Genomic DNA, 24905 nt, shown 5'->3' on the forward strand with positions numbered 1-24905 from the left:
GAGAAAGATAAATATCACATGATCTCACTCATTTGTGAATTATAATGAACAACATAAACTGATGAACAAAAACAGATCCAGAGACAGAGAAGCATCCATCAGATGCTCAAACCTCAGAGGGAAGGTAGGGGAGTGTGGGGGTAAGGGTGAGAGATCAACCAAAGGACTTGTATGCATGCATATAAGCCTAACCAATGGACACAGACAACAGGGGGGTGAGGGTGAGGGCAGGACTTGGGGGATGGTGGGACATCGGGGGGATAAGGACACATTTGTAACACCTTAATAAAGAAAAAAAAAGAAAAATAAACAGACCAAAAAAATTACCTCACTCATCCTTGGTCTTTCATTTTTTACTGTTGAAGAACTGGCATTCTCAGAATTTTTTAAAAAGGTAGGCTGCTTTTGCAGCGTGGAAGCAAATCCTGGCCTTTTCTAGAAGGATTAGTGCAAAGAGAATGTTTTTCAATTGACTGATTGCAATTAATCTGCTCATAATTGACCCAATTCACCCAACAGTAAAACTCCCACCTCTGAAAGCATTTTCAACTTTAGAAAGCAGAGGGTATATGTAGGTACCTCAGCTGGGAGAAAGCCTCAGCCTGGGCCAGGCCTGACCCCTCAGCACCCAGCAACCCTGACCAGCTCCAGCCACTCCTTTGCCAGCCATTCCACCACTTCCCTCTGGAAATCCAGACTTGGTCAACGCCCAGACTTGCAGCTCCAGAGCACAGCAGAGGACCCATGGGCCAAGGCTGGAAGCTGCTCAGAGATGTCTAGAGGACAATGAAAGAGCTCTGAACTCGCTGAAACCGGTTTGGCTCAGTGGACAGAGCGTCGCGGCCTGCGGACTCAAGGGTCCCAGGTTCGATTCCGGTCAAGGGCATGTACCTTGGTTGTGGGCACATCCCCAGTGGGGGGTGTGCAAGAGGCAGCTGATCTATGTTTCTCTCTCATTGATGTTTCTAACTCTCTATCCCTCTCTCTTCCTCTCTGTAAAAAATCAATAAAATATATTAAAAAAAACAAACAAAACAAACAGTGGCTACCAATGGGTAGGGAGGAGGGACCCAGACTTTAAAAAAAAAAAAAAAGAAAAGAAAGAGCTCTGAACTCAAGACAGAAAGCTTTCACCTCTGACCCCCTTCTGATTTAGAGTAAACCTTACCCCCCAGTCCTGCCGTTAATGGAAGCCTCTTTAACCAGACAGGAGAAGCAGGCAGCAGAGCTTTCTTACCAGGGCATCTTCTGTTGACTTGAGCTCCCGTAGCATATTATTTTTCTGATACTGTTCATTTCGCTGTTTCCTCGTCTGAAGTGGCTTCTTCTTTTTCTTCTTGTACATCTTCTTCTTATGATTCAACTGTTTCAAAAAGTACAGAGAAACTAGTCATTGAGGATTCCAGAGGACTCTCATCACACAACACTCAAGACACAATGGCTAAGCCAGTGTGCGGCCCTCAGTGTTAAGTTGTTGGTTTGAAGAACAAATAGTTGTTACCTCCTTACCAGAGGCTGCTCCCCATTTAACAACCCCCAAATCCGACTATTATACATATACTAGGGAAGGGGCTCCTATACCAATGACCAAATATTTGTGATTTAGAATTTAAAGCCAGATTACTTATGGCAATAATGTCAGGTACAGACAATACTGATTATTTGATGTGTGGTTAAAAGATTCAATTTGGGCCCTGGCTGGTTTGGCTCAGTGGATAAAGCGTCAGCCCACAGCCTGAAGGTCCCAGGTTCAATTCCAGTCAAGGACAAGTACCTCAGTTGTAGGCTCAATCCCCGGCCCTGGTTGGGGTGTGAGTGGGAGGCAACCAAATGATGTGTTTCTCTCTCTCTGTCTCTCCCCCTCCAACTCTCTCTAAAAATCAATGGAAAAATATTCTCAGGTGAGGATTAGCAACACCACCAAAAAGATTCAATTTGGTTGTTACTTCAAGCAAATGAAGCTCAGGACAAATTTTCTAGGTACCTATGGTGTGGTGAAGCTTAATCTGATGTTGCTGTAAATACAGTTGAAGAAATTGTAGGGCTGAGTATAATTTGGCTGGCTCCTCCTGACAGCCTTAATCTCACCTTATGATGGAGATATTTCTTAATGCAATTAGGAAATCATGTGCATAATAAACCATAAGAAATATTTTGTTTGTAAATATCATCTTTTATACCACCTATGTAAGAAAAAGTCTCTGAACAGATGGGGCAAAAAAAGTTACATAATACGTGAAAGTATAAAAACCTATCTAAGACTACATGAATAAAGAAACACTTTTTAGTCCTGCCAAGTAGTTCAGTTGGTTAGAACATCGTCCCAACATGCCAAGGTTTTGGGTTCAATTCCCTGTCAGCGCACATACAAGAATCAACTGATGAATGCATACATGAATGGAACAAGTTGATCTCTCTCTCTCTCTCTCTCTCTCTCTCTCTCTCTCTCTCTCTCTTCCTTCCCTTCTCTCTCTAAAGTCAATCAATTTAAAAAAACGTTTTAAAAGAAACACTTTTTAAAAAAATTATGGGTCATTTTTTAAAAATGAACTAAAAACAACTTTACAATGTCAATTACAATTTACATTCAATATTATTTTTTATTAGTCAGGTGTACAGCATAATGGTTAGATAATCATATAATTTACATAGTGGTCCCCCAATATTTCCAGTATCCACCTGGCACTATCCATAGTTATTACAATATTATTGACTATATTCCCTATGCTGTACCTTACATCCCCATGACGATTTTGTAACTGCCAATTTGTACTTCTTAAGACCTTCACCTTTTCTTTTCTTTTTAAATATGTATTTTATTGATTTTTTACAGAGAGGAAGGGAGAGGGATAGAGAGTTAGAAATAGCGATGAGAGAGAAACACTGATTAGCTGCCTCCTGCACACTCCCCACTGGGTATGTGCCCGCAACCAAGGTACATGCCCTTGACTGGAATCGAACCTGGGACCCTTGAGTCCGCAGTCCGATGCTCTATCCACTGAGCCAAACCGGTCAGGGCAAGACCTTCACCTTTTCAACCCTCTTCCCCTCTGGCAACCAAGTATCAGTCATTTTTAATAACCTATTTCTTAACATGGTTTTCACTTTTAGTTAAACTTTCTTTTTTTCACTTTCAGTTAACTTTGGAATAACTATGGAGTCCTCACACCCCCTCCCCCTAGATTTTTAAAATGAAAGTTATAACAGACAAAGACTTCATAACCAGTTGGGACCCTATTGCTCTATTTTCTGCAGATCTTAGAATAGTTGAAAAATTCCACCACATTATCTAGTGATGTCATGCTTTTTTAAGGCTGCTACTCTTTGGGTATAAGAGTCTATCTAATCTCACCTCATGTGCTATGTTCAGGAGGTGAACAGGGAGACCGTCTGAGAGGGAACTGTCAGAACCACTGGTGCTGTTTTCAAAAGGAGAGAAGAAAGGGTAAAACCCGTTATTGATATCTGGAAGTATACCATTTACCAGACCATCTGCATGGGGTTAGGATATCTAGTCCGCTATTTGCTCACACTGTCTGTGTTTCAATTGCTAAGAATTCTTGACAAGCATATTCATTCATTCATTCATTCATTCATTCACTCATTCTGAATGCCGACTGCATGTGCCAGATAGTCATCAGGCACAGGAAGCAGAAATGGACACGGCAGAGCTCCTGCACCAAGGAGTTTGCAATCTGTGTAGCAAAAAAACAAAACAAAAATAAAAACATCAACCTGCCCTGGCCAGTGTGGCTTAGTTGGTTGGGCATCGTCCCATGCACCAAAAGGTTGCAGGTTTGATTTCCGGTCAGGGCACATGCGAGGGTTGCCGGTTCAGTTCCCAGTTGGGAGCAGCCAATCAATTTTGCTCTCACATCTTGGTTCTCTCCCTCTCCTGCTCCCTCTCCCTTCCTCTCTCTAAAAATCAATGTTAAAAATCTAAAAAAAAAAAAAAAAAAAATACCAACCAGCCAGATGGGCAGAGCTGCCCTTGGCAGCAACTGTGAGAGGCTGTAGGATTCTCAATGTGCAGCCCTAGAGAATGCCAGGGAACTGTAATTTGTTTGGAAGCAGGGACTCTGTCTCATTCATTCCTGTCTGGCCAGGACCAGTTCAGAGAGCCAGGATCCTACCAGGTCTTCTTTAAGAATGTGTTCAATATATAAATAAATATAATTAATATAAAGAATCTATAGGTCAGAGGCCAGGAATATTATTTTCATCACCCCAATTCACCTTTCAAAAGTTCTGGATGCATGTCTAGACTGATCACAAATCCTCCCGGCCCCCAGTCTTCAAGGGCTAGGATGAATGAGTCCTCAGATAATGAACCCTTTCTTCCTTTATCATGTGCCACATTATCTTTTCCCCTTTCCTGGAGTGTGGCTGGCTAGAACTGAGAGCTGTGCTCTGCAACATGAGCTCCATATTAAAAAATGTCTTCGTCACAAAACTCAAATCTGCAAAAAGACAGCATTTCAAACCATCCTTTTGCTCAGCCTTTGCATTCTGTTCTTGCTCCCCCTCCCTCCCGCCAGTGTACGAGGAGGAGGAGCCTGACAGAAGACAGCGGGAAGAAAGTCCCCCCTTCTCTGATCTAACTCCCAATTCCGGGTTCTCGTGGGGCTTTTCCGGTCTGAGGAGCAGCCTTTGAGGCCACTGGACAACAGTGTCTGAGGTGCCTTTCAGAGGCAATGGAGGGCGTTGACAAATGGGATAAGAGCATTAGATGCAGTGTGGCCCAGAAATGCTCAAAACCAGCGTGTCCACACCCAGACGGAGCAAACTCCTACTGAGCTTGTCCACTCAGGCCGCTTCTCTGTGTGATGGTGAGAATGGAAAGGGGGTTCCTGATGCAGACAGAGGCTGGAAAACTGCTTTCCATAATTCCTAACCGAATGCGTCTGCTGAGCCAGCCGGAATGCGGTCTGGCTGTTTCTGAGTCGAGTCCCCTGGGCTCTGTTGTATGAATTGATATACAGGGGACCTTTAGGTTTTTGAGGGTGAAAGTGAAGCGGGGTTGGTGCACTTATCCTGGGGAGTCAGGCAAAGGATTCTGGGAGAATGGAAGAGGAGACCTGGTGAATGGGGCGCTCCATGGGGCCTGATGGTCTGGTTTAAGGTGCCTAAGGCAGCATCTAGGAGACTCAGCCAGCAGAACTGCTTTAGGGTCAGATGTCGATGTGCCACAGGGAGTGTGGGAGAGCCATCCGCTTCCCACTGTCCACGCAGACTACAGTGCAGCCCCCGGCAGAAGGCCTCCATGCACAGCCCAGAAACCTGACTGAGGGCGGCTGGTGCAGTCTTGAGGCCAGTAAGCTGGAGTAGATGGTGCTCTTGTACACACGTGAGATACCCACCCACCTAAAGAGCTGTGGAGACTATGAGGGTGGGGCTGAGATCTATATACTAAATTAATTCAACAAGTATTTACTGAGCTCTCCCCATGTGCCAGGTACCGTCGTAGAGATGCATGAGATATAGAAGTGAACAAAATAAAGATCTCTGGCATTGTGAAACCTACATCCTTGTAGGGGAAGATAACAAATAAGAGACGCAATCAAGTTGTAAATGATACAGAATGACAGAGGTGATAAAATGCTATAGGTCAGAGACTAGGAATATTACTTTCCTTGGTGCTCTGAAAGTCAGAGCACCTAAGGCGGATAGGGAATGGCAGGAGGGTGAAGGCAGGGGAGCAAGTTGCAATATTAGAGTGAGGAAGGTAGGCCACATTAACAAAGTTACATTGAAGCCTGGCTGCTTGAGCACTGACCTATGAACCAGGAGGTCACAGTTCGATTCCCGGTCAAGACCCATGCATAGTTGTCAAAGGAATGAAGTGTATTTAAGTGTGCCATGATTTATTTAATATTTTGCACCTGAGGTTCAAAACCAACAAAAGAGCAGAGCAAACAAAACAATTTTAAAAGTAAAACTTTTCTGATTTTTCTTTGAAATGAAGTTTGTTACCTGGATTCAATGTCAGACAAAGAGATGTCATTCCATCTTCTTTCTAAATCCATATCTTGTCCAAGTTCATTGAATTTCTTATAAATTTCCTGTTGTAAGAGCTCTTTAAGCTCTACTAGACACTGCATGAACTGTGGAAATGAAAAAGGAACTACCTTTGATTATTTATTTATTTATTCATCAAATATTTACTAAGTATATGTTAAAAGGCACTTTATTGCTGGGGACCTAAAGATGAATAAGCTGTGCCCTGGTAGGGTGGGGAGGGCTAAATTGGTTGGAGTGTCGTCCACACACCCAAAGGTTGAGGGTTCAATCCCCAGTGTGGGCATGTTCGGGAGGCAACTGATGTTTTTCTCTCACATTGACCTCTCTCTCTCTCTCTCTCTCTCTCTCTCTCTCTCTCTCTCTCTCTCTCCCTCTCCCTTTCTCCTCTCCCCCTTCCTTTCTCTCTAAAATCAATAAAAACATATCCTCGAGTGAGGATTAAAATTTTTTTTAATTAAAAAAAAAGGATGAGTAAGTTGTAATGTCTGCTACTAAGGACATGTTAACAGATAGCTACATGAGCTGTGGGAACACAAAGAAGTGTTGCCATGTGGCCGTAAAAAAGAAGGAACTCTTACTTTTTGCAACAGCATGGATGGACCTGAAGATTATTATACTAAGCAAAATAAGCCACTCAGGGAAGGACAAATGCCATATAATCTCACTTATATGTGAAATCTAATGAACAAAATAAACTGATGAATAAAATAGAAACAGGCATGGATACATGGAACAGACTGACAAATGTCAGAGGGGAGGTGAGTGGGGTGGACTAGATGAAAGAGGGTGAAGCGATTAGACAAAGAACATACTAGTATATGCATAGGCCATGCACACAGACAACAATGTGGTGAGGGCCAGAGGGAGGGGAGGGTTGGGTCTGGGTGGAGGTGGGCACAAAGTGGGGAAATCTGTATTAATGTCAACAATAAAAATAAAATATTAAAAAAAGAAGTGTTTTTGGGGCAGAACACCAATGAGCACTGTTTTAGCCACTTTTTTCCTGCCCATAGCCAATTATAAAATTCTTAACCCAAAGGTCTGATTAATTTAATTTTATTTTAGAATAGTAAGGAAGGAAGTTAGAATGGGATTGTTCAGATTTTGACCTATGGCAACTATGATTTAACGAGCCACGTTGTGGTCAAATTCTCCTTTAAATATATATTTTTAAACAGCTGCATCCAGTCCGGCCAGTGTGGCTCAGTGGTTGAACATAGACCTATGAACTAGGAGATTCAATTCCCAATCAGGGCACATGCCTGAGTTACAGGCTCGATCCCCATTGGGGGGCATGCAGAAGGCAGCTGATAGATGATTCTCTCTCATCATTGATATTCCTGTCTCTCCCTCTTCCTTCCTCTCTCTGAAATCAATAAAAACGTATTTTAAAAAACCAAAACAGTTGCATCCAGAGTGGTGTATATCAGGTCTTCCCAGGGCCGACGATTCCGATGGGGTCTGAGGGAGGAGTTACAGACCATGAGTACAGATTGCTTTTTAAGAATATGAGCGATGAGGGGAAATAGAAATAACCTGCAGGAGAAACAAGGCCAAAGGAATGAAGGTAGAAGCACCTTGAGAACATTTCCAGTTGAGGGGAAGAGGAGGAAAAAACTGAGGATACAGAAAAGAGGGGAGGTTATTAATGAGGCAAGACCTCAGGGAGGTTGTAGGGGAGCTAGGCAGGTGCGCAAAGGGCAGGGTTAGTTTTGGAGAAGACAAAGGACAGCCGGTTTTCTGAAACAGGAGAAAGGGAATCAAGAATGGGTGCTCCCATGGGTACGCCTGGACGCCTGGACGTGAGGGAGAGAAGTGCTGAAGGGAAGCTGGAACAATGGCCTCTATCACCTTGGTGAATTGAGGTCTTACCATTTCCCGAGAGTGTGCAGGCTGGGCCTTTCTTATTTTCTTTGATCATAAAGGCTTCAGAAAAATACTAAGAGCAAATAAAGATCACCTGAAATCCCACTGAGCTGACTTTGGACCCATGAGAAACTGATCACAGTCGTGGCATCACCACACTTCTTGAAACCCCATTTTTACCTTGGTTCGGTCAGGATCACAGAAATCCAGGAGGGTGTCGCAGACATGGTAGCCTAGGGACTTCAGATCCTCAGTGGTAAAATGAGTGTCTCTTTTATTGCCTGGAAAAACCGCCATAAACATTTCTTATGAAATCTTAATGAGCAAATAAATGCAGATGTAATGTACGAATATCTCATTAAAAACGCCACCTCTTATTCTAGAATGTTTTTCTTCTGGACAGGGTTTCTCTTCTAGTTTTAGGTTGGTTCAGAAGAATCTTTGACAGTGAAAATGTTTACAGTCATGGTGGCTATGATTGTGAAGCTGTAGTTACCATTATAACGTTTTACTCCGTGGTAGGCACCCTGCCAAGTGCTTCCGTGCACTTGCTCATTAAGTAGTACCCATAATGCAGGAACGATTACTGACATCCACAGAGAAGATGAGGTTCAAAGAATTAAGTAACTTACTCAGGACCACACAACTCGTAAATGGAGCTGAAATTCAAACCCCGATCTGCCTGATTCCAGGCCCTTAGCCACTATACTATATTGCCCCATCAAATAATATATTTCACACTCATATTCTGGGGACTCAAATTTGGCATAAGGCGCAGACAAGAAAAGCCTCTATATCAATTCTCTCCTCAACATGTTTAAGGGTTTCATCTCCCCAGTGCTCTGCGTGGCTCCCCTGGCCATGCTGGCCTACGGTCTACAGAAGTGAGCTCACCCAGGGTGGACCCGCCAAAGGTAGACTCCATGGTGTAGCTGTTCAGGATTCCCATCCGCCACATCACGACTCGTCCTGTTCCTTCTTTGCACTTTTGGACCTTAAAATTACAACTATGAAAAGAGAACTGAAGAGAAATCAAATCCTCTGTTAATCATAGACTGGCAAATGTAAGATATAGAAGATTCATTGATATGATACAAGAATGTTTCCCTTGGGAATCTATGTATTATTTCCTAAAGTGTGTCCCATAAAATACTGGTTCCTAGGGATGCTAATAGGTATTGCGGAGGAACACATGAGCTCTATGGTCATGTTCACCAGGGAGATAAAGGGCTAGCAAAATGGCGCAGGCTTCCTCTGCAGCAACTCTCAGACTATTTAATGTTACTGTGGACTGTGATCCTCCAAAGGTGAGAGAGCACGTTGCTTTTCACTGCCCATGAACCCTTCCTTCTCCTCCCCATCTTCTCCAGGGGCATTCTGCAGGACTCGGGTTCCTTGAATGTCTGTTTGGGAATACTGGCTTTCTTTGGCATTCAAGGCTAGTAGTCAACCTTTCTAAGATTTATTTTCTACCCCTCTCCAATTTGAACCCTTCGATATGGTTGGGTTGATCCTCTATATGTGATTTGTGTACGCCTCAGCCCTACACTATCGTCTCTGCCTGGAACGCTCTCGCTTCCTTATGACAATGTTCTCAGCTCCAAGTTCAGTTTCTTCCATTGTCTTTCATGACCATCCCAACGCTCTCTCCTCTCTTGAAGTTTGTAACATACACTTGGCACCTATCCCAACCTATCCTAGCCTATCCTGCTGAAAATGCTTTACTGGGAGATATCTCACTACCTCGTGGTTTCTAACTTGTGATCTGTAGAATCCAGGGGTTCTACTGAGGAGCTGCAGGGCATTCCTGTCCCAGGACTGAGGGAGGAGGCAGAATGGACAGGTGTTCCAAGCCTTCTACCCCTCTTCAATAACGTAGTTCTGCTTTTAATTGTTTTAGATACTGGGTTCTGGATGTGATTTCATTTGAAGAAAGAGATACCTGGCAAAAATAGAAATGTTTAAAAAAGAAAAAAGAAAGGAATGACCCTAGCCTGTTTTTCTCAGTGGTTAGAGCATCGGCCTGAAGATTGAAGGGTCCTGGGTTCGATTTTGGTCAAGGGCACGTGTCTCGGTTGCAGGCTCAATCCCAGGTCCTAGTCGGGGTGCGTGCGGGAGGCAACCCATCAATCAATCGATGTGTCTCTCTCATATTGATGTTTCTCTTTCTCTGTCTCTCCTTCTCCCTTCCACTTTCTCTAAAAATCAATGGGAAAAATATTCTTGGGTGAGGATTAACAACAACAATAACAAAAATAAAAACAAAACAAAACAAAAAAAAAGAAGAAAGGAAGGAAGGAAGGGAAAGAGAGAGGAAGAAAATCTTCCTCTTTTTTTTTTAATAATAAGAGCAGCAGATACAAAATATTTGTCTTAAATATCTTTATGTGAGAAAATTTGTACTATAATTTAAATGTTTTCCTGAATCCAACCCAGTTTCTTCATTATAATGACAGTTACATTTTGTGGATGTATTTATGATGCTGAAAACCAACTTTCTAAATCAATGCAGATACTCTGTATATGTCCGACTGTAATACTCAGCCAACTATCAAAAGCTTGTTTTCATTAGCCCGTTAATATCTTTGTTATTTGTGATCTTGCATTACACAAACTTTTCTTTGGAGGCTCATGTAACATTAGCATTTTGTTTGTCCTGCAATCCCTGCTTCCACTGCAAATCACAGGATTAATGACAGATAACTCTACTACTAAAAGTTTGAACTTGTGCCCAGGCAAAGCAGCCAGAGCAATTTTTAACAATCACCTTTATTCGTGCACTCGGGGGTGGTGGGGGGTGTGCGCTCAGCCTGGCCTGTGCGCTCTCGCAGTCCGCAGCCCGGGAGCCCTCGGGGGATGTCCAACTGCCGCTGCACTCACCAGCACTGAGCCTGGCTTCTGGCTGAGTGGCACTCCCTCTGTGGGAGTGCACTGACCACCAGGGGGAGCTCCTGCGTTGAGCCTCTGTCCCCTGGTGGTTAGTGCGCATCACAGTGACCAGTCGGTCCACCGTTTGGTCGATTTGCATATTAGCTTTTTATTATATAGGATAATTCACATACCATAAAATCCACACATTAAAAGTACACAAGTCAATGGTTTAAGTATATTTGCAAAGTTGTAATATAAGTTTAGAACATTTTTAATACCTTCCCCAAACCCAGTACCCATTAGCAGTCACTCCCCATGCTACTTGTCCCAAGACTGAGGCAATCACTAAACTACGTTCTGTCTCTATAGCATTGCATAGAATGGAATCATGCAATATGTGGTGTTTTGCATCTTTTCTTTCACTTAGCATCATGATTTCAAGGTTCCTCCATGTCCTAGCATATCAGCAGTTAATTCTTTTTATTGCAGAACAACATTCCATTCCCTCGACATATTACATTTTATTTATCTGCTCATCAGTTGGTGGACACAGAATAATTCTTAAAACCACACCTTTCTGAATTGTTTATTTTATTGATTTTTTTACAGAGAGGAAGGAAGAGGGATAGAGAATTAGAAACATCGATGAGAGAGAAACATTGATCAGCTGCCTCCTAAAAACCCCCTACTGGGGATAAAGCCTTCAACCAAGGTACATTCCCTCGACTGGAATTGAACCCGGGACCTTTCAGTCTATGGCCGGACTCTCTATTCACTCAGCCAAACCGGTCAGGGCACCTTTCTAAATTCTTGAAGTCCAGGTTGCTGGGATTTACCCGAGTTAAAAAGAGACAAAATGGCAAACCAAACACTATTATTGCGTAGGGGAAGCAGAGAGTTTCCTTCTTCCTTAGCCAACGAGCAGAAAATTACCTGTGTGCTTACCTTGTCTGGTACATTTTTGCTCAACATGAAAGGAAAGACCCGCTCGTGAAGCCAGTACTTGCGATCGTTGCTATTGCAGCCGTAGAGGAAGATGTTGTTCTTACGGCTGTGGCCGTGGAAATCACAGTACAGGAGAACCTCCCTTTCTTCGAGAAGTCTATTAAGGGGAACAAAGGACTCAGTGGGCATCCAAATGCATGGATTGTTTTTGGAGTCTCTTCCTAAGTGTGCCGACATCTTCCCTTCTAAGAAAAATGTGACCCTTAATGAATGGCCTTCCCAGGACCCTATCTCTACCCTCAGTCACTGCTGTAAAGACGGCATCAGTACTCCTTGCCCCTGCCCCACAGGACTTGAGATGAGCTGACATGGAAAGGGGAGGAGGGTAGGCCTTGTGTAAGTGGACAAGGAAGTGGAGCAAATGTGCTGAAAGAAAGCCCACCCAGGTGCAGACCAGTGGAAAGAGGGGAAGAGGTAGAGAGGCTGTAATCGCGGGGATAAAAAAGACAGAACCAAAGACAGCCTTGGGCCCTCATTTTCCAGGGCTCGTTCCTGTAAGACTCAGATCTTCTTGATCTCCTGATCACCCAGGACACCTATTCAATCTTCCAAATGAGGTCAGTATGATAACAATGCCACACATTAACAGTGTGCTGGGTACTATGCTAAATAGATGACATGTTAGCTCACCATTTATACTTTCTTTTTTTTAAAACATAGATTTTTATTGATTTCAGAGAGGAAGGGAGAAGGAGGGAGAGAGAGAAACATTAATGATGAGAGAGAATCATTGATCGGCTGCCTCCTGCACACCCCACACTGGGGATCAAGCCTGCAACCTAGGCATGTGCCCTGACCAGAAATTGAACCATGACCTCGTGGTTCATAGGTCAATGCTCAACCACTGAGTCATGCCGGCCGGCTCTCACCATTTATATTTTCTTTTTTCTAAAATATATATTTATTGATTTTTTACAGAGAGGAAGGGAGAGGGATAGAGAGTTAGAAACATCAATGAGAGAGAAATATCAATCAGCTGCCTCCTGCACACTCCCTACTGGGGATGTGCCCACAACCAAGGTACATGCCCCTGACCGGAATCGAACCTGGGACCCTTTAGTCCGCAGGCTGGTTAGGGAACCATTTATATTTTCTATCTCTCCCTCTCCCTTCCTCTCTGAAATCAATAAAAATATATATTTTTAAAAAAGAACTGTCTCCAAAGACATTTCCAATCCCTACAACATTAGAAGAGACCTCCCCTCTCCCCCCAGTCCCTGCCATTAGATAGTGCTCACAGTAACCAGAGAAAGTTCAACAGATTAGGGGACTCACCTCTTGATCATGTTCCTGGTGTGCCAGATGCAGGGGAAAGACTCCTTCAGAATGGTTTTATAATGCCTGTTCAAGTCCCTGCCAGCCAGCGAACACCGGTAATTCCCCACAATCACTCCATCTGGATTTAACATGGGAACCACTTTGAAGACAAAGATATCTCTGAGGAGCTCGGCGTCTGGGGAGTTGCTAAGAATGAAGTCCAAAAAGCCTTTCATGATCCAGGAGCCGTTACTTTCCCCAGGGTGGACCCTGGCGCTCAAGACCACGGCTTTCTTTGCAGCGGCCTCTTGCGCGCTTCGGGAAGGGTTGGTGATGGTGAGCAGGTAGACGGTATTTCCTGCGAGGCTCCTGCATAAAGTTCGGAGTTTGCAGAACTGAGACTGGACAGGGTTTTTTGCCACGGACAGGAGGTAGCATTGCAAATCCGTGTATGTGTACGGGTAGAAGTGTGCAAAGAAGCAAGTGTCCTGGTCGTGTGGAAACTGAACGGTCCACGTGAGACAGTAAAAGGACTGCTGCCCATTATCTGCGTTGTTCTTGTAGTACTTGATTTCATTTCCTTCCCTCCTCCAGCCAATGTTGTGGGTGTTGGCATCCAATTGGGAGTACATGAGTGGCTTCATTCCTATAGTATAAAGGCTCTTGGGTTTTAGCAAGTTGACGATGGTGAAGCGATAGGTGGCATCTTTTCTGGTGTTCTGAACTCGAAAATAAAACCACTGAGTGTGTTTGTTCGTGTAGAGGTCGGTTCGTAAGGTGAGTTCATACTCATAGGTATCTCTGTAATGAAGAATATAGAATATCTCTGTAATACCTCCCTCAAAAAATAAATCTGGGAAAACACTGTGTTTCCCTGGTAAAAAATAGATCTTATTACAACAGAAAGGCTGCTACATCAAACATTTGTTTTCTAATTTACTTAGTTCTCCAACTCTCATGTTAGGCTAACAGGGACTTGGGGGAAGAACGTGCATTGGGTGTGGGACAGAAGAGTCTCATAATTCACATGCAGCCCCGGATGTTTGGGCGCGCTGAGCTTCTTGGTGCCTTTCTAGAGCCTAGAAGGTGGTTTCCAACCACTTCAATCCATTTCCCCGAAACACACTGAACTCAGGGAAGCTGGAGCCCTCTGTTGGCTGCACCTACATCCTGGACATCACAGTATGGATCAGACCTTTAAGCTTCCTGTGCTATTTTTATCTCTTATCATCAATTGTTTGAAGATAAGGGGGCTTTGCTGGAATGCATGCACCTTGTGGGGAAAAAACCAGGCCTAACTTGCAGAAGAGGAAATACAAATGCTAAAAACATGAAAAGATATTCATCCGCATGCATCATTAAGGAAATACAGATTAAAACAGGATGTCGGCCTTTTCCCCTCTATCTCATCAACATTTCAACATTGGGAAACAGGCCCTCTCATACACTGTTGATGGTAAGTGAAATCATGCTGGAGGGCAATGGGGCAAAAACTAGCAATGCATAGTGTTCAAACCCTTTGACCCGCCAATTTTATATCAGAATTTGTCCCATAACAGCACAAATACTAAAAAGTATACACGTACAACCGTGTGAATTCTGTTCATTCATTTAATAAAAAATTGTAAATGTCTTAATTTCTCATCAGGTGGGAATAGGGTAAATAGGTATGGAAAATTCATATAATAGAATAATATGAACTATTAAAAATAAGGACATATGTCTGTGGTATTGTCATAGAAAAACATCTAAAATGTATTAAGCGGAGCCCTACCCGAATTGGCTCAGTGGACAGAGCATGGGGGTCAGGGTTTGATTCTGGTCAAGGGCCCGTACCTTGGTTGCAGGTACGTGTGGGAGGCAACCAATTGATGTGTCTCTCTCACATCAATGTTTCTCTGTCGCTCCCCCTCCCTTCCACTCCCTCTAAAAATCAATGGAAAAATATCCTCAGGTGAGGATTAACAAAAAATAAATAAAATAAAATGTACTAAGTGGGAAAAAAAACACAATTTGCAAAACAGTGTCCAAATATATACACCATTACCCTATTTTTAAAAATTTATAATTTGTGTTTATTACACAGAGAGAAAAAATTAATGCATAGACATCAAACTGTTATCAATTGCTGTGTCTGGGAGTCATGATTATAGGATTCATAATTTTGTGATGTATTTTTATTAATATAAATTTTAAATGAGCACTAATTTCTTTTATAAGCAGGAAAAAAACCCAATTTAGATAAATTTTTATTCTGGGGGAAAATATGAGCTATAATTATTCCATTTCTTATCATCCTCATAATCATTTCCCTTCATTTCTTTTTCAGAAACACTCCTGACTCCTACTATGATTCCTGAAGACACTTCTCAGTCACTTTAATCACCATCTCTCTGGGTAAACCCACTTTGTTACTCACACTTTGACAGCTTTTTGCAGATTCCCACTCTCAAACCTTGATTCGAACAGGAGAGTGTTATCTTCTGGTCCTTGCAGTGTGACAGCGAGCTCCTTGATCACTCCCCGCTTGCCTCCCACTCTGGAGCTGGTGAAGTAGGAGCCTTTGGTGGGCACTGCAGGTGAGACAGACATACTTAGCCACGTTCCTGTCAGAACCCATTCATCCAGCAATATTCTTTGCGCCCCTCTGTCTTCAGCGGCACTGCTCTAGGTTAACAACAATGAATACTCAAATTTTCAGTTGTTCTTGCTGAGACTTTTCATCCTAAAGTGTATTTCTCTGAAGGACTCTTTAGAGCACTTCCTTTTGCTACAGGCTACCCTTGTCAATGCAGATACTGCTTGTGCCCATTTGAATACTAATTTAAGATGGAGAATTTTTTATACCATTTTTTAAAATTGATTAAGGTATTACATATGTGTCCTTATCTCACCAGTGCTCCCTAAGCCCCCCCCCACTCATGCCCTCCCCCCGCCCCTCCCCCCGTGTCTGTGTCCATTGGTTAGGCTTATATGCATGCATACAAGTCCTTTGGTTGATCTCTCTCCCTTACCTCCACCCTCCCCTTCCTTCCCTCTGAGGTTTGACAGTCTGATTGATATTTCTCTGTCTCTGGATCTATTTTTGTGCATCGGTTTATGTTGTTCATTATTTTCCATAAATGAGTGAGATCATGTGATATTTATCTTTCTCTGACTGTCTTATTTCGCTTAAAAGGATGTTGGCAAAAGGTAATAGTCTAAATGAAGCATCTGAGAACATTTGCAACCTTATTTAAAAACACACAACAAATAGCACCTATTTATTAATTTAAGAAAAAGATAAGGGGGAAAACAAAAAAGAGAAAACATAGTGGACGCCATAAAATTTTTTGATATATGCTTCCAGATTTAAATATAACAAAAATAGCAGTTTGAGAAGAATTGGCATGGGTGAATGTCCCTGGCAAAGGAACCAAAATATAGTTATCAGTGAAAAGAAAGGTTACAATTGAAATTTTAACTTTAAAATGAAATTTTAAAAATGTATAAAATTTATCTTATTTAACAAAATTTAGATTATAATCACAACCTCTTTCTAATAGTTGGAATAATAAAGAATCAATTTTTTTTTCCTTGGGGTTGTAATTTTTCAGACAAATTCAGTAAGGGTGCCATATGACATCTTTGATTTTTGCAGTTACTTTTGCAAAACTCTCTTATGACTTCGTAGTTTTCCTAAGGACTTCTCTTTCTACCACAATATTCTCATCCTTGTGTCTAGACGAACCTATTTTTGTCATCTTTTGTTGATTTTGTCTTTGTCAACTGATAAAAAATTTTCTAGGTTCTCATTTGTCAGTGGCTTTGCAAGTGATTCAAGCAATTCTGTAACATTCATCAACTTCTATTTCATAAAATGCTGCATCTCTTGTTAAAAATCATAATTTCACTTCGCAATTAATTTTTATTTGCATTATTTTATTACCAGATGTTAATAATATCCATCAATCAGCAAGTGACTGACACCATCAAAGATGCTGACCATGGAACATTAAACAAATAGGAATATGTGTGGGGCCTGATTACATAAGTGGCCAGTTCATTAGTAAATACGGTAATGTTATGAAGACTTTTGCTCCTATGCAACCATGTCACTAGAAAGACTTTATAATAAACACTTGGATAAGAAATGAGAGTGAAGGAGAAATCAAGCATGAAAAGAAGTGGGTGAAAGAAGAAAACAAGCACAGAGGAAGGAACAAAAGCAGAGGCCAAGAGTCCATGTTGTCTAAGTAAAAGCTGGGGCCCCACATGGTTCAGTCTCCTCATGAAACCAGAGTACAGCCCAGTGACCAGATGTCATTAATATAGAAATTCCAATATTTTCTTGAGTCTCTTAGGTAACATTAAAGTTCCAATTCAGAGCTCACAGTAACATTTCTCAAAAAACCAAACCAATTTCCTTCTTTCCTCCAATATTCTCACAGCATGGAGTTGCTGTGGGGCCCCTACGATGACAAACTCCCAAATTCCCTCTGGAGCCCCATCTTCTCAGTTTTCTGCTTCTTTATTCCTCCAATTAGGTGGGCTCAACTCTCCTTGAATCCCAAGGACAAGATCAAGGCAGTGGCCACAGCTGTGTGTTAACAGGACAAGGACAGTCTGCAAGGGCTTTGGTTTCAGGAGAAAGCACTTCCGCCCCAGGGTTCCTTCCTGGGTAAGACCCACAAAAACATCTCCGGCTAGGACCGATGAAGGGACCCCAAACTTGTAAAACAGGTTTATAATCCCAAGGACTTCTCGAGGTTGTAGAAGCAGCACATCCCCTATTATCTAGAACCCAAGTCTACCCACTTATACCTCATACTTTTTAAATGCCTTCCAAACTCCTCCTCAGACATTCCACAAGGTGGAGCTAGGTGGACTGAGTTGCTCCACCTTATTTACTTCACTAGAGGCCCGGTGTATGAAATTCGTGCCTTTGGTGAGGGGGAGTAGGGGGGAGGCGGGAGGGCCCTCAGCCCAGCCTGCGCCCTCTTGCAGTCCGGGAGCCCTCGAGGGATGTCCGACTGATGGCATGGGGAGCAGGCCTAAGCTGGCAGTTGGACATCCTTAGTGTTGCCATGGCTGTGAGCCCGGCTTCTGGCTGAGCAGTGCTCCCCTGTGGGAGCGCACTGACCACCTGCATTGAGCAGGATTGGGCTGAAACCAGCTCTCCAACATCCCCCAAGGGGTCCCAGATTGCTAGAGGGCGCAGGCCAGGCCAAGGGACCCCACCGGTGCACAATCAGGGCCGGGGAGGGACACGAGAAGTTGGCCAGCCGGGGAGGGACTGCAGGAGGGCTCCAGGGCGTGTCTGGCCCCGTCTCACTCAGTCCCGATCGGCCAGATCCCAGCAGCAAGCTAACCTACTGGTTAGAGTGTCTGCCCCCTGGTGGTCAGTGCACATCATAGTGAGCGGTTGAGCAGACTTAGCATATCATTATCATATTATGCTTTGATTGGTTGAATGGCTGACTGGCTGACTAGACACTTAGCATATTAGGCTTTTATTATATAGGATTGCTTATAGCTTTTCGCAGCATATTATTATTAACATGAGAGCTCATGATCAAGGCAGCTGGGGTGGAGAATGTGCAATTACATCTCAGTGGGGCCCTCGGGAATAACTGGCTCATTTTATTCTTCCATTTGAGGAATGTAAGCACACTGTTGTCCCTTCTATTTCTGGTTGTTTCTCCAAAAGCTTTCCCTTATGTCACTTCTTTAACACATTCTCTTTCTACTAACTAAACTTTGTGCAGATTCCTCTTCCAATATAACAGGTTTCCTTTCTGATAATTACTACTTAACAGAGATTGATTTTCAAATTATGAGGATATTTTTCTTGCTTTCTATTTCTTGAATATAGCATTTTCCAACTGCAGAGAATTCCTTTTAAGAAGTTCCAATGAGCTCTTGTACCTGTGGGTTCAACGAGCACCAGGTGATTTTTGGTGATGAAAGAGGATGTCCGTGTTGGCAGCTTCCTTCCATAGCCAGCTTTCTTCTGATAGCCTTATGGAATGGAGCAGTGAGGATAACCTCAAAGAATTTGTATGTGGAATCTTCACCAACCCAGTAAGATCCTGCCCTATGACTAACCTAGGATCCTGACATTATTAATTCAAAATTTACTTCCCTTTCCTTGGGAAGGTTCATATTACATTTCTTGGCTCATGGCTCTTTAACATTACCTTTCATTTCTGTCGTAAGTGTTAGTATTACAACCTGCTCCACATCCTCCCCAGCACTTGTTATTGTCTATATTTTTATTATAGCTATTTTGGTGGGTGTGAAGTTGATCCATTCTTTCCATAAATACCATTTATCAAGTTGGTTGAGAGCATTCTCTTCTATTCCTGGTTTTCTGAATGTTCTTATCATGAAAGGCTGAATTTTGTCAAATGCTTTTTCTGCACTGAGGTGGCTGTTTCCTCCCACTCTGTTCCAATGTGGTTCTGCTTATTTTCTTATAGGGAACCGCCCCGCACTCCTGGGACAGACCCCCTTTGGTCATGGTGTATAATCCTTTTAATATGCCGCTGGATTTGGTTTGCTGCATGTTGTTGAAAAGTTTTGCATTTATAATCATAAGGAATATTGATCTATAGTTTTCTTGTGATGTCTTTGTCTGGCTTTATTATGAGGACAATATTGGCTTCACCAAAGAGAGTTGGCAAATGCTTCCTTCTCCTCTGTTTTCAGAGTTTATAAGGAATTAGTACTATTTCATCTTTAAACGTTTGATACAGTGCAAACAAACCCTGTCAAGCCATCTGGGCCAGGGATTTCTTTACAGGAAGATTTTAAATTACTAACTCAATTTCTTTGTTATAATCTATTCAGATTCTAATTTCTTCCTGAGTCAGTTTTGGTGATTTGTGTCTTCCTGGCAATCATTCCTGTTCATATATGTTGTCTAATTTGTTGGCTTAAAGTTGTTACCAGCATTGTCTTGTAATTCGTTGATTTCTATAGAGTTGATGCTTATGTTCCCTTCCATTGCTGATTTTGATAACTTGTATCTCCTCTCCCTTTTCCTTGGTTGGGCTATTTTGTCAATTTTGTTGATCTTTCCAAAGAACCAACTTGATTTTTCTCTTATTTTTTGGATTTCTATTTCACCTATTTCATTAGTATCTTTATCACTTCCTTTCTTCAGCTTGCTTTGGATTTATTTTGCTCTGATTTTTTAAATTTATTAAGGTGGAAGCTTGGGTAATTGATTTCAGATATTCCTTCCTTCCTTATTTTATTTATTTATTTATTTTTTAAAATATATTTTATTGATTTCTTACAGAGAGGAAGGGAGAGGGATAGAGAGCTAGAGACATCGATGAGAGAGAAACATCGACCAGCTGCCTTCTGCACACCCCCTACGGGGATGTGCCCGCAACCAAGGTACATGCCCTTGACCGGAATCGAACCCGGGACCCTTCAGTCCGCAGGCCGACACTCTATCCACTGAGCCAAACTGGTTTCGGCTATTTATTTATTTTTCCTTCCTTTTTTTTTCACGGTCCTAAATTGTTTATTAGGTAAGAATTTTACAAACATTACTTATATTAGCAGTAATGGTGGAACTGGAGGGTAGTGTGCCTTCTCCAAGCCGCATGGTGAGAACTACCAATAGTGTGGCGGGACTTGTGGCCCTTTCTGAGGCCACGGCTCTTGTGCCTGCAGATGTCAGCCCTCACATCTCCCTGTGCTTGCGGACTGGTTTGGTGATCCACCAGGTGTCAGGATTTCTTCTGATAGCCTTACGGAATGGAGCAGTGAGGATAACTTCAAAGAATTTGTATGTGGAATCTTCACCAACCCAGTAAGAATTCAGGACTCTCAGAGCCCCACAGTGGTGCCCAGCTAGCTCCTCAGCAACATACTGAAGGCTTCTAGCAAACTTGAGCTGCTTAGCACCATGATGGACAGGCTTGCCATTGGTTGCACCCTTAGGAACAGGGTGTTTGTGGCCACCACGGCACACACGAGTCCAATATATGACCTAATAACCTTGCTTGGCCTTGTAGTCCAGTCTGCTGTGCTTTATTGGGCTTGGTAGGCAGGGGTCCCAGTGGAGTGTAGAGAGCTGGCGAACGGCCAGCAGCACAGCCTGAAAAGAAAGCACATTACATTGGCCTGCTTCTTCCTCCATAGCTCCTGGATGTACTTGTGAGCGCCCATCTTGGTTTACCTGATGGCTGTGGGCAGCTGGAAAGGAAAAGACTTTCTCCCACAATCCCTTTTGGGCTCCTCCTCTTCCTTTCAAATATATGTATTTAAAGCCATAAATTTACCTTGCAGCTGCACCCCATAAATTTTGATATGTTATTTTATTTTCATTCCAAAATATTTTTAAACTGTCCTTGTGATATTGTTAACACATGGGTTACTTAGAAATGGGTGTTTCCGTCTTGTTCATCACTGTATCCCTAACACTAAGCACTGTACTTAGCATATGGTAGATGCTCAATTTCCAAATATCCAAAGATTTCCCAAATGTCATTCTGCTGTTGATTTCTAATTTAATTTTGTTGTTATCAAAGGATATATTTTGTATCATTTCAATGCTTTTACATAAAAGGTATTAAGACCTGCTTTACAAACCTAGCATATGGTATATACTGGAGCATCTACCAGGGACCCTTGAAACAAATGTGTATTTTGTGGCTGTTATTGGGTACAGTGTTCTGCACATTTTTATAAAAGACATGCATTCTATCTCTAGGAAATCATCTACTTAATGCAGGAAACCACATGGTAAATGACAGTCATATGCACATACTATAAAGTACTCACCCAAGTACATATAGCAGGCGGAAAAAAGAAGAACGCGTTCCCCAAAGATCCAACCTCTGAATTTCAGGAAGAGGAATAATGAGGGAGAAGCTATAAAATGGACTTAGATTTATTAAGAAAAAGGTACTGTCATTTTAAAAAATGATTGAAATTTTAAAGCTGGTTATTCATGAATATCAGGGTTCCTATTCAGATTGGTTTGGAAAAGACAATTTATCACCGAACTATGGATTTTTCTAAAATCACATTTATTATAGAAAATATTTATAACCTTATCATGATTAATTAATTACTCACTGTTCAGCATAATGACAATACCTGAATCTAATTGGTAGACAATTGTGCCTTTTTCCTCTCCTACAATTTCTGGTACCTTTTCATTTCCTGTAGGTTGATAAAAATATTCTGGCTGAGGTGGAACTCTTTCTGAAAGAAGACATTTAAAAAGTACATAATAAGAAATAATACAGAATCACTTTGTCAGAACCTAAGTTTCTAATTTGTTTATAAGTTGTCTTGCTTCTTTCCATAAGACTATGAGGAGACTTTTAACAAAAACACATAAATTTTAAATAGAAGACTTAAAAGTAAGCTGGAAAAGTCAATACAGTTGCTGTACTAATTCTTCAAAATTTGGTCCTGAGCTTCCTTTTAAAATCAGGGAAATATGATCAGCTACATACTTTTTATTATCATAAGTATATCACTTGTTTCAGAGAAAACAACACTCAATTCTAAAAGACTCCTCATATGAAACTTGGGGAACTTCTCCATATCATTTTAAGTGATGAAAGCCAAGGGCATATAAAGACACAACTCAGTAAAAGACAATGTTCTTTTCTTTTCTTTTCTTTAAGGTAATGGGGAGTAGTGAGGCTCTGACAATTCAGTTTAAACAGCAGGTACTTGCTATTAGATTTCCTTGAAATTAAAAAAAAATTGCTTTAAAAAAAGATTTAATGGTTTAATGGATTACGTTTTACACTTGTTATGTTCCTTTTGGAATTGGTTCTAAAATCTTCACAGGAATTCTCTATCTTATTCTATTTTATATAGAGAACTACAAAATCCTATAGTCTGGCCTGATCAACTTGGACTTTTATCTAAAAACTAGAGGCCCGATGCACGAAGTTACTGCAAAAGTAGGCCTTCCTTCCCCCGGCTGCCGGCACCGGCTTCCCTCTGGCACCCAAGGATCTGGGCTTCCCTCGCCGCCCTGGCTTCATCCGGAAGGTTGTCTGGAAGGATGTCCAGTCTAATTAGCATATTATGCTTTATTATTATAGATTGTACAGGATAGGGACAGATGACCTTAGGACTTCTCAGCTACTATGCCAACTCAAAATGCGCACCCCCACCCCCCCACACACATTTCCAAACACCCAAAGAGCAATTCTGTACCAGTTACAACACTAAGCCCATCCCTATATTTCAGCTTCATCTCATCTTTCAGGCTCAATGTTTCATGGCTGCCTAAACATGACATTCTCTTTTTCTGTTTCCTCTAATTGGAATACTTTTCTTTGACTCTCTCAATTGGATTACTTCTAACTTCTCCTTCAGATCCCAGCTGACATTTCAACTCCTTTTGGAAACCCTTACTGATCTTCCAAGCTGAGATTACGTGTTCTCAAGGGATCAAACTCTATGCAATTGCCTGTTTGTATCTTTAACTTTCCCACTAGTCTGTGAGCTCTGGGTATCTCTGTCTTGTTCATCACTGTAAATCTAACACTAAGCATTGTACTTAGCATATGGTAGATGCTTCATAAGTATTTATTGAGTGAATAATAAATGAGGAAAGGGAGAAAATAAGAAACATCCAGTTGTTTATCCAGTAGTCTAAAGCAGAGACATGATGTCTGGTAGATATAAGTATCCCACCAATTAGAGAAGTCCTCATTTTTCAATGCAATCCACTTCTGAAAATGCTTCATAAAATGAGTGCTGAAGATTATATTTGCACCAATAGCTCAACGATATGACCAGCAATACCATAAAAAAATGTCTCTAGCACCCAGCCGGTGTGGTTCAGTGGTGGTGTGTCGACCTATGCACCAAGAGGTCACAGGTTTCATTCATGGTCAAGGCACATGCCTGGATTTCGGGCTCGATCCCCAGTAGGGGATGTGCAGGAGGCAGCCGATGGATGCTTCTCTCTCTCTCTCCCCTTCTCCCTCCCTCTCTCTAAAATCAATTTTTTAAAGAGTCTCTACCATTCCCATAAAAACTCCAATAAACTAAAAATATAATTAAAAACAGTACAAATTACACTCTGACATATATGGTGTGCATTAACTATACCAAGGCCAGTAAAAATACAACTTTCATAAAACTCAACTAAGCACATTAATACTGAGATGGGAATAATCTAGAAAACACATTTAAGTAAGAATATATTTTGGCCTCTAATAAGGTATCCTCCATTCTAATGGACTCTGAAACAGTCTAATTTACACATTAGTGTAACTTTTGACTTTGGTGAGTGTATTTCAGTATCCCAGGGTGAGATCATCATTTTGGGGTGAGATGAGAGATGTTGAATCAGTCCTGCCTTGTACTTTAGCATATAGGATTTAAAACTATGAGGTTTTGTAATAAAGTCTATCAGAACAGCAAGACCATGACACATAAGTCACATACCAATATGATGAATGTTTTCTTTGATGACCTCGCATTCTATTGGCCACCTGGGAGCCTGCAGTGGCCCGCAGCAAGAGTAAAAGGCAAAGAGATCTTGGGGTTCTCGAAGACATGGGTTTACTTCACCAAAATCATCATGAAGAAAGAGTCTGCTCCTGAGAAGTGATGAACTCAGCATAAAGGAATCTGCCAAAGGGCAAGGGAATGAGTGAATGGCTTCTTTCCTCCTTGGGAACTTCACTGATCAACTAGAACCACTAAGTAACTCTAAGCACTACTAAAATATGAGCACAGCCCTAGCCGGTGCTCAGTGGTTAGAGCATTGGGCCTCGGACCAAAGGGTTGCAGGTTCTATTCCCAGTCAAGGGCACCTACTTCGGTTGGAGGCTTGATCCCTGACCCAAGTCAGGGCTTGTGCAGAAAACTAGAACCACTAAGTAACTCTAAGCACTACTAAAATA

General features: G+C 42.0%; 1 protein-coding gene and 1 pseudogene across 2 annotated transcripts in view; both read right to left on the reverse strand.

The window, feature by feature from the left end:
* The window catches only part of AGBL2 (AGBL carboxypeptidase 2), a 36744-nt gene that overhangs the window by 7166 nt on the left and 4673 nt on the right, over positions 1-24905 (reverse strand). The window contains exons 6-16 of the mRNA XM_079789408.1: positions 24445-24630; positions 22120-22227; positions 15440-15593; positions 13039-13821; positions 11704-11860; positions 8782-8908; positions 8068-8168; positions 5974-6104; positions 3353-3419; positions 1238-1363; positions 328-435 (exon numbers count right to left, since the gene is read on the reverse strand). Of these exons, the coding sequence (XP_079645534.1) occupies positions 328-435; positions 1238-1363; positions 3353-3419; positions 5974-6104; positions 8068-8168; positions 8782-8908; positions 11704-11860; positions 13039-13821; positions 15440-15593; positions 22120-22227; positions 24445-24630 (2048 nt within the window). The remainder of the gene's footprint in view (positions 1-327; positions 436-1237; positions 1364-3352; positions 3420-5973; positions 6105-8067; positions 8169-8781; positions 8909-11703; positions 11861-13038; positions 13822-15439; positions 15594-22119; positions 22228-24444; positions 24631-24905) is intronic.
* Positions 20571-21186, reverse strand: LOC307109247 (large ribosomal subunit protein eL15-like; annotated as a pseudogene). Its single transcript has one exon. The product of its transcript is annotated as a large ribosomal subunit protein eL15-like (transcript).

Source organism: Cnephaeus nilssonii (genome assembly GCF_951640355.1).
Source record: "Cnephaeus nilssonii genome assembly, chromosome: 13".
Classification (NCBI taxonomy): Eukaryota; Metazoa; Chordata; class Mammalia; order Chiroptera; family Vespertilionidae; genus Cnephaeus; species Cnephaeus nilssonii.